Source organism: Pelodiscus sinensis, chromosome 25 (genome assembly GCF_049634645.1).
Source record: "Pelodiscus sinensis isolate JC-2024 chromosome 25, ASM4963464v1, whole genome shotgun sequence".
NCBI lineage: Eukaryota > Metazoa > Chordata > Testudines > Trionychidae > Pelodiscus > Pelodiscus sinensis.
In genome coordinates, this window is record NC_134735.1 from 16,266,687 (window position 1) to 16,283,861 (window position 17,175).

General features: G+C 46.1%; 1 protein-coding gene across 1 annotated transcript in view; it reads right to left on the reverse strand.

The window, feature by feature from the left end:
- MATN1 (matrilin 1) overlaps positions 1–17,175 on the reverse strand; it is a 53,046-nt gene that overhangs the window by 16,308 nt on the left and 19,563 nt on the right. Inside the window, exons 3-5 of the mRNA XM_006134553.4 lie at positions 7,221–7,443; positions 3,866–3,991; positions 620–1,027 (exon numbers count right to left, since the gene is read on the reverse strand). Of these exons, the coding sequence (XP_006134615.1) occupies positions 620–1,027; positions 3,866–3,991; positions 7,221–7,443 (757 nt within the window). The remainder of the gene's footprint in view (positions 1–619; positions 1,028–3,865; positions 3,992–7,220; positions 7,444–17,175) is intronic.

The following is a 17,175-nucleotide window of genomic DNA, read 5'->3' on the forward strand; positions in this document are numbered from 1 at the left end:
GGGACCCTCCCACAGGGGGGGGACCCTCCCAGGCAGATCTTCGAAATACAAACAGTTATGAAGCAGCTTAAATACTAGGCAACAATGGCTAGACAATTATCTCTTAGTTCCTCCCAGATGCTACCTTATCTTCAAGGTTCTCACTGGAGTCAGCTTTCCGTCCTTATCTCCGTATGGAGCGAGAGGCGAAGGCAGCGTCTTACTACAGCTCTCGCATTGTCAAGAATCACAATTAGCCTGACTCTTGCTCTCTTGCTAACAAGATTAAGATGGCTGCATAAAAATCCCCTTATCCCCGTTTCCTGCTTCCACAACTGACTTAGAATAGAGATAGAGGAGGAGGCTTACAAAGAGATTGTGGAAATTAGCTGCCCAGTTCCCACTGAAAGCCAAAGTTCCTTTGAAAATCCCTCTTGACCATATAAGGGGCCCTCTAAGTCAGCACTGAAGCACATGGGGGAAGGGAGATTGAGGCAATATAGACCAAGGTTTTGCCTTTCTGATGCCCATGTTATCTGGTGAATGTAGGACATCAGTTTCTGACACTGCCAGTCAGCATCCAATACAGACCAGTACTTGACCCAAAGGAAAAGCAATGTCACTGAATTCTGGAGCCTACCTTGATCCTTGGCTTTCTTGGCAGCATCACTGATGTAGTCTTGTGATCGCCCATCTGTGAAGACAATGCCCACTTTGGAGACACCAGGCCTTGCTCCACTGGAGAGTGAAAAAGAATTGTCAACGAGGTACTGAAGTGCTTGGCCTGTCATGGTTCCTTTCTCCATGTAGGACATATTTTTCACTGCTGCCTTGATGTCCTTTTTGTTGTTGTACCGTCCTAGTGGGAACTCCTGTCTGACAGAGCTGGAGTACTGGACCAGGCCCACGTGGGCATTTTTATCGGAGACATCCAGTGAATCCACAATCTGGTTGATGAACTTCTTCACCAGCTCAAAGTTCTCAGGCCGCACACTCTTGGAGCCATCAATTAGGAAAACGAGATCAGTAGCAGATCCACCACTGCAGGCTGAGGAGAAACGAGAACAGGGCAAAGGGGGAAAGTGAGAAATTCAGCTTCCAATTAGAGAGAGAAAACAAAACCCAGTATGGCTTTATTCATAATAATAATTTATCACCATGGTAAATCTCAAAAAGCATGTAACCTCCCTGCAAAAATAGCGCCAGTCAGATAAATATCTACCAAGGTCCTTACGCAGTTCTGGCTGGCTACTAAGTTTATGTCACTGCTGGTGATCTTATTGTGCCACTAAAGCATTTAATAACCATGTGATATCTAGTAATGTAGCAGCATTGCTTGGTAATCATATAATAATAAAAGTTAATAATAAAAAATAGCTTTTTGAAATGGGATAATTATTTTTCACAAGACTGTTTAATATTATTTCAAAATTTCCCATGAACATTTTTCATTTAAAAAACATTTTTTTCAGTTTGTGAAAACTTTCCATTTAAAATTTTGGTTTTTAATTAAAAATAACTTTTCAAAAATTGAGAAGTCCTGTGGTACCTTATAGACTAACAGATTTATTGGAGCATAAGCTTTTCATGGGTCTTTGCCCATGAAAAGCTTATGCTCCAATAAATCTGTTAGGGTAGGTCTACACTAGCCCCCTAGTTCGATTTAGGGAGGCTAATGAGGGTGACCGAAATTGCAAATGAAGCGCAGGATTTAAATATCCCGCGCTTCATTAGCATGTTCCCGGCCGGTCGCCATTTTAGAAATTGACTAGCCCGAAGTAACTGTCCGTGTCTACACGCGGCAGTGAAACAGGATTCTTATTTAAAGCCCTAAATTGAATTAGCTGGTAAACCTCATTGCAGGAGGAATAACAGCTAATGCGATTTAGGGCTTTAATTTGGAATCCCGTTTCACTGCCGCATGTAGACGCGGGCAGTTACTTCGGGCTAGTCAATTTCTAAAATTGGTGACCGGCTGGGAACATGCTAATGAAGCACGGGATATTTAAATCCCGTGCTTCATTTACAATTTTGGTCGTCCTCATTGGCCTCCCTAGATCGAACTAGGGGGCTAGTGTAGACATACCTTTAGTCTATATGGTGCCACAGGACTTCTAGTTGTTTATGAAGATTCAGACGGCTATGCCTCTGATACTTTTCAAAAATCCAAATCCAAATTATTTTACTGGAAACCAAAAACTTGTTCTGAAAAAATCTGGTTGGGTTTTTTTTGGGGGGGCGGATTGGTCTGGTTTTTTGGGGGAGTTGGTTTGGTTTTTAATAACAAACATTGATTTAAAGGAACTTTTGTTCATTTTTGACAAAAATTCATTTTTCCTACAAAAAAGGTTTGACAAAAAATTCTGCCCAACTCCCACAACAACAGCAAAGCTTTTCATTGATGGATACACAGGGCCTTTCATCTTGGGATCTCTGTGCACAGTCAACACAGTAATTGGTTGAACCTCCACAGTAAGCTATAGAATGCAATTGTCTCACTCTCAGGACCCATTGCTATTTATCCTTTCCACAGGGGCTGGGAGGGGGGTGTATTGGGCACTGGGGAAAGGATGGGGTAGGAGCATGTGTGATGGGCATTGGTCTAATCTGCGAATTGCTGTCATGGGACCATTCCAAACCTCAACTCATAAAATGCACTGTTTGTGAGGGAGTGATTAGAGAGCGATTACAGAGGCAGGAAGAAGCATAATTTCTGGAGCCATATTCTTTCCCTTCGTGTGTCCAGCAGCATGAATGTTTACAAGGGTGGGTTTCAGCTCTGGGTTCATTCTTCAGTTCTGCCACCAACTCAGTTTTTGTTTCACTTGAGTGAGTTCACGTCAGACTCAGTGTGCCTCTTGTTCCGACTGGCAGTGACCTGTCTGTGGATTAACAGGGATCACTAAACAGAGCACACACCGGAAATCTCAGAGCCATGAAGTCATTGGACACTGACACAGTGAGTGATGGTTAATCCCTTTTGTTGACTGACTGGCTGTAATCTGCTGTCATATAACTGGTGTTGGTCACTTTGGCTCCAACAGGAAGCTGACCCAGTGGTTCTCTTCTTACTTGCATTGGCAGATAATTTTACGCACCTCACCTTGGTCAACCTGGCATGGGCTGGGGTAGGTGTGGAGTGGCAGGAGATGGAAGGGGACTGTACAGGCAAGACAGTTCAGGAGCCTCTGGTAGGCACACTGCAGGGCATGGCAGAAGTCCTGAGAGACACTGTCCATATGGTAGTGTCTTCAAAGTTGCCCAAAGGATGTATGCCCCCAAATCCCATTTGAATTTCATTGGGATAGTTTGTGCTGTTTCTGTCCAATGCCACCAGCAAGGCTGGCTGGGATGGGCATTCTCTTCCTCAGATAAAGGAGTAGGAAGTGCTGCTAAGCCTCTTCCTGTTGGGACTTTGTTGCCTCAGTGCGTGTCACATCCTCCTGCTGCTTACCCCTCTTGTTTCCCGATCCTGCATGGTGCCTCAGATCGTGCCTCAGACTCCGTGCACAGCACAGCAGCTGGCTAACTTCAGAGATGAGGCAATCGAGCCCTATTGAAGCATCCACCTCCTGTTCCTCCCAGCGCCCCCTCTGGATCTGTGTCTTCATTTGGGCCTGGGGCTCTTCTGGGGCTCAGACCCACTGATCGACGGAGCTTGTGTTTTATCTACCTCTGCCTGAAGGTGGTTGGGGGCCTTCCAGGAAAGTGTTTTTCTTAGGGGAGAGCTACCCATGGAATTGAAGGCCCCCCTATTTCACTCTGCTTTTAGCATCTTCTTTTCTGAGCAGGGCACGCCTGGGACAGCTCACCAGCAAAACTCCCCAGTCCCCTGCCATATCACTGCATAGCCATATTCAGCTCAGGGGGGACAAATGGTATTTACCGCTACAAGTTTTCCCATCATTGTTCAATGTGAAGCCTTCTTTGCAAGCACAGGTGTATGAGCCGGGTGTGCTGACACAGATCTGCTGACAGTCATGGTCTCCAGTGGCACAGAGGTCTGACACTTCTGTAAGAAAAGATATAGAATAAAAATATGTTGAAGGGGAAAGTGTCAAGGCTGCTTTGGCCAAAGACGGCACTGGATGCATGTTCCTCCACCTGCCTGCGTAGCCAGTATAATAAGCACGTGCTTCAATGCTCTCCCCTTCTGTAAACTTGAGTTGAACTAACAATAGGGTGGTTCACTCAACAATTGTCTGTTCTTTTCATTTCTTCTGAAGCACCTGGCATTGGCCACTGTTGGAAGACGGGTCCCTGGGCAAGGTGGATCATAGGTCTGACCTAGTATGGCCACTCTGATGTTCTTTTTTGCTGCAAAATCTAAAAGCACCCAGGGACGTATGAGTTATAATCATGATTTTTCCAATGGGTGAACTGTGGCATACAGTGACTTGCCCAATGTCATATAATTCAATGGCGGAGCCAGGAACATGTCTCCAGAGTCCCAGTGCAATACCCTAGCTATGGGGGAACTTGTTCTCCAATATCCAGAGCAGCAAATCACAATTTACTTCACTGTTTAATGGTATTCAGTGAGAATTTTGTAACTTTTGTTATTCTTTGAATTGATCATGATCAACTGTCACTAGCCAACATTCATGGTTCCAGCAGGGTGTAAATAATCAGATAAATTACATGGGATTCTTTCTGTTCTAGGGTTATTAAAGTTCATTTTGCGGTGTTACTTGCACATTCAGCTTTAAATTTGCTGTCTGCAATCACAAGTGCTAGCAGAACTCAACAGGGCCTGAGCAAACAAAAAGGAATTGAAGTCAGTGGGCATGTCTATTACTCACCAACTGTGAAAATCAATCCTTGGGTGCAGGAATGTTGGTCGAAAGCCAACACAAAGGTATCGCAAATCTGATAGCAGCCAATTCATTTGCAAATCAAGTGAGTATTTCTAGGAAATGCCAGTATGTTGCCTGGCTTTGCCTCCACCCCAGTGTTTGGTTCACAGCCCATTATAGTCAATGGGAGACTTTCCATATGGGGAGCGGGCAAGAAATAGAGGTGGAGTACAAATATAAGAAAGTTCAAGCATTTTGATTGCTCCAAACAAAGCACTGTTAACTCCTAGCATCTATAAGCAGCCCTACAGCCAGCGAGTTAGCACATCTGCATGTAGAGACGGTGAAATTCAACCCTAGACAGAGGATTCAGACAAGAAGGGTGCACCATTTAAATCCCGTTGAAGTCCTCATAATAGGTCCTACATTGCACTGGCCATATGGTAGGGTTCAAAAAAGAGCTAGTTAAATTCATGGAGGTTGGGTCCATCAACGGCTGTTAGCCAGGATGGGCAGGAGTGGTGTCGCTGGCCTCTGTGTGTCAGAAACTGGGAATGGGCGACAGGGGAAGGATCACTTGCTGATTCCCTGTTCTGTTCATTCCCTCCGGGGCACCTGGCATTGGCCACTGACAGAAGACAGGACACTGGGCAAGATGGAACTTTGGTCTCACACAGTCTGGCCGTTCCTATGTTCTTAGTAGTGTGAATCGTCTGCAAACTCCTATTTACACTGACAGGTAGCACTTGTGACAGCTGGGGACTGTGCCTTTATGGGCTGAACTTCCCAGGCAGGGAGTCCGAGGGAGGTGCTGCAAAGCTCTTCTTGTCATGCACAGTGGGTTGGGCTTGGACTCAGAGTGAAGGAGATCTCTGGCAAGCTCTCAGGCCCAGGTCCTCAAAGGCATTTAGACTTCTGACTGCCATTGATTTTATTGGAAGCTGGGAGGCAAAATACCTTCAAGGGTTTAGTTCAGAGTGACCACCAAAGACAGCAACACGTAACCCCATGCCAGAGCATCACTGTTTCAAAATAGCTGCAATAATACTCACTTCTTGTGTCATCTAAACACACCTGGGCTACGTCTACACTGGCCCCTTCTTCGGAATAGCCATGCTAATTTAGAACTTTGGAATAGGGAAATGCGTGGGGGATTTAAATATCCCCCGCGGGATTTAAATAAACATGGCCGCCGCTTTTTTTCTGGCTTGGGGAAAAGCCGGAAAAGAGCGTCCAGACTGGCGCGATCCTCCGGAATAAAGCTTGAAAGTAGGAATAAGAGATCCTCCGGAATAGGGCTTTATTCCGGAGGATCGCCCCAGTCTGGATGCTCTTTTCCGGCTTTTCCCCAAGCCGGAAAAAAAGTGGCGGCCATGTTTATTTAAATCCCGCGGGGGATATTTAAATCCCCCGCGCATTTCCCTATTCCAAAGTTCTAAATTAGCATGGCTATTCTGAAGAAGGGGCCAGTGTAGACATAGCCCTGGGGTCTCACACGCCCTTCCTTCAAGGCACAGATGTGTGGCAATGGTTTGGGAAAGGTATGACATGATAAAGAGTCGATGAAGGAGACACACACACACACATATATATATATACACATGCCAGATGGTCCAAGACTGATTACACTGCATCTTTACCTCAAAATATACTACACAATTTGTGCTACACAAATTGAGTAGCTTCTTTCAAGGTAATTTCAAAATAAAGTGTTATTCTGACAAATCCCTTAACCCTCGTGGAAATATATTTCGAAATAGCGGGCGTGTTTAAAGATGTGGAATAGCTATTTCAGGATACTTCCAGTATCCCGAAATAGCGCCGCTGTCTAGACGTAGCCTAACAGTCAGTCTCTCTACTGAAACTGTGTGAGGGTAGCTAAGAGCAGCATGATGGCCAGTCTGTGCCAAGTGGGGTCAATGCTTAGTCTAGAGGAGGAGGGTATCTTTTAATCACATGCAGGTGCACATTTTGAATCCAGGGAAGTGATACATCTTCACACACCAAGGGAGTGGGCATCCAGATGGAACCTTGAGGGTGAGGGCCCCACTGAAGTCAAAGAAAGTTTCTAAGTGAACTGAAAATTTCATCCTAAGAGTAGAGGATTCTTTAAAAAAATAAATAGCTGAGAGAGGTAATAAAACACCCACAGTTACATTAAATACCATTTAAAAATGGAAGGGATGTGAAGCTCCTGGTTCCTAAAGCTCATAACTGGGGATTAGGAAGAGTTTTCCTTGATGGGGTGATTATTCAATTATCCCCTCATCAATACCTTCCACCTTCCTCTGAAGCAGTTGGTAATGGCCACTGTTGGGTACAACACTGGGTTACGTGGACTCCTGTTCTGATTTACTCTGGTAATTATGTTTCACATGTGCTGGGTACTCTCTGTTTACCGAGGAAGTTCTGCCCCCGATCCTCTTCCTGCTCTTTACGACTTACCACAGAAGGCCTCTTGAAACTTCGTGGTCATCTTCTCAATGACGCTATAACTCTCTACATAGTCCACGTGCTCATCCAGAGGCTCACTGGCCATTTGCCGAAGAGTGTTCATGTCCACTCGACCCACCCCGATGGCAAACAGTTCAATGCCTAGGGATCTCGCCCTCGCGGATACATCCTTCACGCCATCTTGGGGGCGTCCATCTGTTACAATGATTGCCACCTGAGGAAAAGAGGGGAGGGGGAACAAGAGAAGAGAGGATGGACTGTCTCACTGCAATCCAGCATAGTAGTTTTCTACAATGTAGATGTGAACATAGAGAAAATTGGCTCAATAACGAATTTTTTCATATCCGTGGAATACCCCAGTACAAAATGGAACATGATTCCCTTTCCCTGCAACACACCAGAATGCCAGCATATTCCATTGGGTGTGCCACCAGTGTCTAATTCTGGGCAGTAGGAGCTAAACTGACAGGCTGTGTCTACATTGGCACCCCTTTCCGGAAAAGGGATGCTAATGTAGACTTCGGAATTGCAAATTCCGCGGGGGATTTAAATATCCCCCGCGGCATTTGCATGAACATGGCTGCCGCTTTGTAATTCCTACTTTCAAGTAGGAATAAGAGATCCTCCAGAAAAGGGCTTATTTTCCGGAGAATCACGTCTAGACTGGTGCTTTTCTCCGGCTTATCCCCAAGCCGGAAAAAAGCGGCAGCCTTGTAAATGCAAATACCGAGGGAGATATTTAAATCCCCCGTGGAATATGCAATTCCGAAGTCTACATTAGCATCCCTTTTCCAGAAAGGGGTGCCAATGTAGACACAGCCACATTGTCTTAAATGCTTTAAACAGAGGCTGTCCAGATGATACTAAGGTTACGTCTAGACTGCAGGTTCCTTTCGGAAGAAGCTTTTCTGGAAGAGATCTTCTGAAAAAACGTCTTCCAAAAGACAGCGTCCTCACTGCCAAAGCGCATCAAAAAATCGATCTGCTTTTTCGAAAGAGTGTCCACACTGAATGAACACTCTCTCGCATTTCAGTGATTATTATGGACAGAGTGGCCACCAGGGCACCTGTGCTTTTTCCTCTTTCCTCTTATTTCAAGAGAACTCCCTTTTCCCCGTTCACACATGCCTCTTTGTGAAAGAGCTCTTTTGGAAAAAGGCTTCTTCCTTGTAGAAAGAGGTTCACCGACGCTGGAAAAGCCCCCTCTGTTCTTTCAATTTTTTTTTTAAGGAATGCAATTGCAGTGTGGACGAAAGTGACGTTTTTTTCAGAAAAACTGCCATTTTTCCAAAAAAACCTCTGTAGTGTAAACATAGCCGGAATGTAAGGAAACCAGAGTAATGCAGCGTGTTAAGAAGGTTTTCTTTAACACTGGCTCAAACTCAACAGTCATTGGTCAAATTAAATTCCTTCTGAAGTCATGGGAGTTTTGAATAACTACTGGCTGGAGGAGGGAGCTGGCCCAATAAATATGCCTTTAATTCAGGGGTGGGGAACCTGGCCCAGGGGCCAAACGCTGCCCCGGGCTTGCCCAGATCTGGCCTTTGAGGCTCTGGGCTCCCTTCTCCAGCATTGGAGAGCATCGGGGAGCCTGTGCTGGTGTCCAGCCCCACCTCCTGCAATCTCCCCATAGGGCTGGAACACACAAAATCTATCAGCCTGGGGCCCCCGTAGGCTCTGCAGTGTGAGGGGAAAGTGGAGAATGTTTTTCTCCTTTTCAGTAGGGAGCTATGTCAGTGAGGTCTTTTTGCTTCTTACTTGTGTGATTTTTCTGTGGGTCAACAGTCTTTGACCCAGAAAAGGTTCCCTGCCCCTGTTCCATCTGAGGGTATCAAAGAACTCTGCAAATATTAATTGATTATTTTTATCTCCATTTTACAGATGGGAAAACCAAGGCACAGAGGGTATGTCTACACTACAGCACTAATTTGAACTAACTTAATTCGAATTAGTTAATTCGAACTAAGCTAATTCGAACTAGTGCATCTAGACCTAAAAACTAGTTCGAATTAGCATTTTGCTAATTCGAACTAGCATGTCCACATTGAGTGGACCCTGAACCGAAGTTAAAGCTGGCCGGAACCAGTGCCGGCAGGGCATCAGGTTAGGACTTAGAGCGTGGAGCTGCTGTCTCAGGCTAGCCGAGGGCTGTACTTAAAGGGACCCGACCCCCACCCCGGACAGACAGTTCTCAGGGGTTTTCTGCTTGCTTGTCTAACTAGATGAGGGACAGCAAAGCAGTCCTGGCTTGGGGTGCCCTGAATGCCCACACTGGGCACATCACAGCACTCGGCCATCGGCCCGGCTGCACTTCCCACAGGCTGCCATCTGGGGGGGGGTCAATTGGGGAGCTGCAGGAGAGCTTCCACCCCAAGGAGCCCGCAGAGGCACCCCAGTCCTCCCCATCGGGGGCTCGTATCCCATTCCTCCCACACCTCCTTCCACTTACCCCTCCCTAACCCCCCCTTTTGGATGTACAAAATAAAGGACATGTGTGTTCAAAAATAGAAACTCTCTTTATTGAACAAAACTTGGAGAGACTGGGAAAAGGAGGTGGGAGAGGGGAAAAGAGAGGGTGGGAGAGGGGAGGGCAACTAAAATGATCAGGGGTTTGGAACAGGCCTCATATGAAGCGAGGCTAAAGAGACTGGGACTTTTCAGCTTAGAAAAGAGGAGACTGAGGGGGATATGATAGAGGTCTATAAAAGCACGAGTGGTGTGGAGAGGGTGCATACAGAAAAGTTCTTCATTAGTTCCCATAATAGAAGGACTAAAGGACACCAAATGAAATTAATGGGTAGCAGGCTTCACACTAATAACAGAAAGTTCTTCTTCACAAAGCAAAGAGTCAACCTGTGGAACTCCTTGCTGCAGGAGGCTGTGAAGGCTAGAACTAGAACAGAGTTTAAAGACAAGTTAGATAAATTCATGGAGGTTGGGTCCATGGAGTGGTATTAGCCAGGGGGTAGAAATGGTGTCCCTAGCCTCTGTTTGTGGAAGGCTGGAGAGGGATGGCACGAGACAAATGGCTTGGTCATTGTCTTCAGTCCTTCCCCTCCAGGGTCCCTAGGGTTGGCTGCTGTTGGCAGACAGGCTACTGGGCTAGATGGACCTTTGGTCTGACCCAGGACGGCCATTCTAAGCTCAGGGCTCAGGGTTGGGGGTCTCACTGGACCACCCTGATTTTCATGCAAACCTGCTCCCGGGTGGCCAGGCTGGCAGGTATCCTGCCCTAGACGGCCACTTTCCTGTTCCTAGTGCGGAGGTCGTGGATGAGGTCCACGATCTCCGCACTAGACCAGGCGGGCGCCCGCCTCTTGCGGACCTGGGCAGGCTCCCGGGAGCCACCAGCCTGGTCCCAGGAAGAGGGGGAGGGCTGGGTGGCAGCGGGTGGCTGGCTCGAGCTGTGCCAGGTGCAGGGTCTGCTGGCTGGGTGCTGGCAGGCTTGCACCTGGCATGGGCACCGTAGCCAGCCCGTGCCCCTTTAAGAGTTCCAGTGCCGGGAGGGGGCATAAGAGTTTTCCTGGTGGTGCCCAGAGTGGCCACCAGGGCAAGCTGGGGAGGGCTAGCCTCCCACTAGTTCGAATTAAGGGGCTACACAGCCCTTAATTCGAACTACTTAATTCAAACTAGGCATTAGTCCTCGTAGAATGAGGTTTACCTAGTTCGAATTAAGCGCTCTGCTAGTTCGAATTAAGTTTGAACTAGCAGTTTGCCTGTGTAGCGCCTATCAAAGTTAATTCGAACTAACGTCTGTTAGTTCGAATTAACTTTGTAGTGTAGACATACCGGCTATGTCTACACTGCACCCCTTTTCCGGAAAAGGGATGCAGATTAGACAGTTTGGAATAGCAAAATCCGCGGGGGATTTAAATTCCTTGAAATTAGGAATAAAAGATCCTCCGGAAAAGGGTTTATTTTCCGGAGAATCACATCTAGACTGGCGCTTTTCTCCGGCTTATCCCCAAACCGGAAAAAAGCGGCAGCCATGTTAATATTTAAATCCCCCGCAGATTTTGCTATTCCAAAGTGTCTAATCTGCGTCCCTTTTCTGGAAAAGGGGTGCAGTGTAGACACAGCCACCCAGAGAGAGGAAATGACTTGCTTAAGGCTATTGACAGAGCCAACATTTTTGATTCCTGGGTCTTCATTATAAACAACAGGGGTAAAAATCCTGGCCTATTTAAATCAATGGCAAAATTCTCATTGGTTTAAATAGGGCCAATTGAACTGCCTAGTTAAATCAAATTTTTCTCAGGCAAATGCCCTTGGTAAGAGAGAAGACGAAGAAATATGAAAAAAAAATGCAAGGGTAGGCTAGCTGAACCCGAGCTGTGGAATTTTCAGTGACCTAACATTATTAAGACTAAGCTGAGAATCAGCATTTACAATACTCTCTCCCTTGAGTATTGTTTACCTTCACATCTAGGCTGTGTCCAGACTCAGGGGTTTTTTCGAAAAAAGTAGCCTTTTTTCGAAAAAACCTCACCTGCGTCCAGATTCAAGCCGCGTTCTTTCGAAATTAAATCGAAAGAACGCGGCTTTTCTTTCGATGGCAGTAAACCTCATTTCACGAGGAAGAACGCCTTCTTTCGAAAGTTCCTCTTTCGAAAGAAGGCGTTCTTCAATGTAAATAGGGCTTCTTCGAAAGAGAGCTTCCAGACTCACTGGATGCTTTCTTTCGAAAAAGCAAGCCGCTTTTTCGAAAGTTCAATGTGCAGTCTAGACGCTCTCTTTCGAAAGAGGCTCTTTCGAAAGTATCTTTCGAAAGAGCCTCTTTCGAAAGAGGCTTGCAGTCTAGACATAGCCCTACACAGCAGCAACCACAAGTGTAGCGGGGGATATATATATATATATATATATATATATATATATATATATATATATATATATATATATATATATATATATTGGCAAACAGAATTCACACAAAAAACCCTGCATTTTTTGGACACCAAACCAATTCATGAAGTTGGGTAAAATCAAGCAAATAGTTCAGACAAAAATGAAAACATTAGAATTGTTGAAATGGTTCATTTTAAGAAAATAGAAAAAAAGCCTTTTTTAAATGACAGTTTTGAAACAAAATGTTGAATACAAATGATATTTTCAGAATGAAAAATGTCAAAAATGCTGTTTGAGGAGACATGCCATTTTAAAAAAAATGTGTCCTTTTGACTCAAATTAAATGCTTTTAGTGTTCTAGTGTTCTGTTCTGAAAAGAAAGACCAAAAAAAAAAAAAAAAAAACCAAAAACCCCTCGGTTTCAGTGTAAAACAAACCAATGTTTATTCATACCTTTGGTTTGACCACTGAACTAAAAAAAAATGTTAATCCCTCAAGTATGAGCAGAGAGAACTCAACAGTTGCCTAGTTTTGGTGGTTTAGTTGTTGTTGGTCTAGCTTTGGGCAAGGGGCTGGACTCAATGTACTCCTGAGGTCTCTTCCAGCCTTAGTATTCTGTAAGGGTACGTCTACACTACAGCGCTAGTTAGAACTAACTTAGTTCGAATTAGTTCCACCCCCAGAAGCCCGCAGAGCCAGCCCAGTCCTCCCCATCGGGGGCTCGTACCCCATTTCTCCCTCACCTCCTTCCACTTACCCTTCCCTAGCCCCCCTTCTTATTGATGTACAAAATAAAGATAACGTTTCTTCCAACATTGACTCTGTCTTTATTGAACAAAACTGGGGGAGACTGGGAAAAGGAGGTGGGAGAGGGGAAGAGAAAGGCTGGGAGAGGGGAGGGCAACTAACATGATCAGGGGTTGGGAACAGGTCCCAGATGAAGAAAGGCTACAGAGACTGGTACTGTTCAGCTTAGAAAAGAGGAGACGGAGGGGGGACAGGATAGAGGTCTCTAAAAGCAGGGGTTGGGTGGAGAGGGTGCATACAGAAATGTTCTTTATGAGTTCCCATAAAGAAGGACTAGAGGACACCAAAGGAAAGGAATGGGTAGCAGGCTTCAAACTAGTAAGAGAAAGTTGTTCTTCTTCCCAAAGCAAATAGTTAACCTGCGGAACTCCTTGCTGCAGGAGGCTGTGAAGGCTACAACTAGAACAGAGTTTAAAGGGAAGTGAGATCAAGTCATGGAGGTTGGGTCCATGGAGTGGTATTAGCCAGGGGGTAGGAGTGGTGTCCCTGCCCAAGGTTTGTGGAAGGCCGGAGAGGGATGGCACGAGACAAATGGCTTGGTCACTGTCTTCGGTCCATCCCCTCCAGGGTCCCTAGGGTTGGCCGCTGACGGCAGACAGGCTACTGGGCTAGATGGACCTTTGGTCTGACCCAGGACGGCCATTGTAAGCTCAGGGCTCAGGGTCGGGGGTCTCAGTGGACCCCCTTGATTTTCATGCACACCTGGTCCTGGGTGGCCAGGCTGGCAGCTCTCCTGCCCTAGACGGCCACTTTCCTGTGCCTAGTGCGGAGATCGTGGACGAGGTCCACGATGTCCGCACTAGCCCAGGAAGGTGCCCGCCTCTTGCGGTCCAGGGCAAGCTCCCGGGAGCCGCCAGCCTGGTCCCGGCAAGAGGGGGTGGGCTGGGGGGCATCGGGTGGGTGGCTCTGTGCCGTGCCAGGTGCAGGGTCTGCTAGCTGGGTGCTGGCAGGCTTGCACCTGGCACGGGCACCGTAGCCAGCCCGTGCCCCTTTAAGGGGTCCGGGGCCAGGAGGGGGGCATAGAGTTTCCCTGGTGTTGGCCAGAGTGGCCACCAGGGAAACCTGGGGAGGGCTAGCCTCCCACTAGTTCGAACTAAAGGGCTACACAGCCCTTAGTTCAAACTAGCTAGTTCGAACTAGGCGTTAGTCCTCGTAAAATGAGGTTTACCTAGTTCGAACTAAGCGCTCCGTTAGTTCGAATTAAGTTCGAACTAACGGAGCGCTAGTGTAGCGCCTAGGAAAGTTAGTTCGAACTAACGTCCGTTAGTTCGAACTAACTTTGTAGTGTAGACATACCCCTAGTCTGTATTATGAAACTGGCCAAAGCAGTTATTTGATCATAGGTTTGCTACAGCCAAGGCCAAGGTGCTAACCACCATACTACACAAACTCACTGGTGCGTATATTGGTCCCTAACCAGACATTTCAAGACAACTACATTTCGTGAAAAGACAAAAAAGATTTTGATTTTGTTCCAATGCAGAACAAAACCAAACTCTGACAATTTGGACATTGCTACTAAGTGGTATTGTTGTCGTCCTGTCAGCTGTATTTGAAACCTTACAAGAGCACAAGATCTCTAGAGTTTGCTGTTTCCGGTGGTGACAAATATCGTGCAAACATACGTTCTCGAGGTTCAGCTCTTCTGTTTCTGGCCAGAATCTGGAAATGTGGGTTTGAAAAAAATTATTCTGTGAAAATCCTCGCTGCAGGCTGTAAGAGTATTAGGAAAAAATAACATTCCATTGATGTTTCGTTCTTCCTTTATTGACCAGGAGCATCAATAGAAATATCAATCAAAGCCACAGAGGGCTCCCCTCTGGCCGCATGCTGCAGAAGCCAGCCGTGCAATCCATTCTTTTTGCCAGAAGAGAGAGCCATTGATTGAGTAACTCTCTGTGAAAAATGTCACTCAGCAAGTGGCAATGTACACAGCTTTGCTTTCATGTCTGCTGGCTCTGATATAAGGCTGCTGATTATGGCTTATCAACATGGTGCATTATCAACTAGTGCTAGTGAGCAACACTATCCTGTGAACACGATTCTGTCAGTGAGTAAGTGTCTCTCTAACAGCATCTATCACTAGTGGCCTGATGCACTCCTGGCATTTTCTTTCTCCAAGGCAGATAAGTGAAGTAAAAATCCCAGATTAATCTCTAATTCCACTTCTTTAATTGCACTGACAATCTGTACAGATCAGATATTAGGATATGGATCTGAACCAATATCACAGAGTTGATCCTCAGAGATATCTAATATCCAACCAGAAGCCTGGAGCCAATGGAAATTAGTGCTCAGAATAAAAATCCAAGCTCCAAGGAGCTATGGACCCAGAATTGATTTCAAATTTTGGAGTTTTGTTGCTTGAGCCTGTGTCTAGGGCAGGTCATGTTTTAGAACGACCTTTTGTGTTGTGGGTGCAGCATGGTAGTATGGAAGTATGGACTGGATATGGACTGTAAGGTGGATAGAAAGCTGGCCAATTGTCAGGCCCAATGGGCAGTGATCAATGGCTCAATGTCTGGTTGGTGGTTGGTTTAGAGCGGAGTGCCCCAAGTATCGGTTCTAGGGTTGGTTTTGTTCAACATCTTTATTAATGACCTGGATGAGGGGCTGGATTGTATCCTCAGCAGGTTTGCGGATGACACTAAGCTAGAGGGACAGGGAGATACGTTGGAGGGCAGGGATAGGGTCCAGAGTGACCTAGACAAATTGGAGGATTGGGCCAAAAGAAATCTGATGAGATTTAAAAAGGACAAGTGTTGAGTCCTGCACTTGGGATGGAAGAATCCCAAGCATTGTTACAGGCTGGGGACTGACTGGCTAAGTAGTAGTTCTGCAGAAAAGGACCTGGCGATTACAGTGGATGAGAAGCTGGACATGAGTCAATAGTATGCCCCTGTAGACAAGAAAGCTAATGTCATATTAGGTTGCATTAAGAGGAGCATTGCCAGCAGATCTAGAGAAGTGATTATTCCCCTTTATTCGGCTCTGGTGAGGCCACATCTGGAGTATTGTGTCCAGTTCTGGGCCCACCACTATAGAAAGGATGTGGACGCATTGGAGAGGGTCCAGCAGAGGGTGACCAAAATGATTAGAGGGCTGGAGCACGTGACGTACAAGGAGAGGCTGAGGGATTTGGGCTCATTTAGTCTGCCGAAGAGAAGAGTGAGGGGGGATTTGATAGCAGCCTTCAACTTCCTGAAGGGACGTTCCAGAGAGGCTGGAGAAAGGCTGTTCACAGCAGTGACGGATGGCAGAACAAGGAGCAATGGTCTCAAGTTGTGGTGGGAGAGGTCCAGGTTAGATATTAGGAAAAACTATTTCACTAGGAAGGTAGTGAAGCACTGGGATGGGTTACCTAGGGAAGTAGTGGAGTCTCCATCCCTAGAGGTGTTTAAGTCTCGGCTTGACAAAGCCCTGGCCGGGTTGATTTAGTTGGGATTGGTCCTGCCTACGGCAGGGGGCTGGACTTGATGACCTTCTGAGGTCCCTTCCAGCTCTATGGTTCTATGAGTCTATGATTCTATATGAATTTGGGAAGGTACCAAGAAGTCAGTCTGTGTGCACATGACTAGAATGCTGGCTGCAGCTCTGTAATTAATCCTCTTAATAAAGATTCAGTTCAGTTTTACAAATAAGGAGTCTGCCCAGCATGTGATACATGAAACTCTGAGCCTGTGTGGTTTGTTCATAGGTTTTTTTCATCGTTGGGTGAACAGACAGAGAGACATCAGGGCTTCTAAGTGATGCTATACTTATAGTAACATGGTGGCCTCACTGAGTGGGAAGAGAAGAGTTCTGTAGTAGACAGAGCCTATGACAAGTTTAGAGGGTCATAATCAAAAAAGTATCGAGGATGGGTAGACCGGTTTGTTTGTTAAAATAGTTGAGCTCAGTCAGCCCCCAACTGATTCTGAACTGAACCTTTAATTTTCTGAGGTTCAGAATTTTCCAGTTGCTCTTCTCCTTATTGTCCACTTTCCCTACTAGTCTCTAACTCCTGGTGTTCTAGTGATACAATCCATCCCTTAGATAACTAGGACACATCCCTGTTTGGAGCAATTCCTAGGTGTTCCTCGCATTCGTACAGGTATGGAGACATCCTGAGGATTCTGAGGTTGCCGTATCTAATTATTGAGGCATACCTGGATGTTTTCAATGGCTCTCACTGTAGCATTTAAGGAAGTCCCCATATCTTGTGAGGTGAGTGGATGTGTGAATACCCTTTTTGCTTGTTAATGTTCTTTACAATATGCTGATCCAAATCTTACTGTTCCTTAAGGAGGACAGT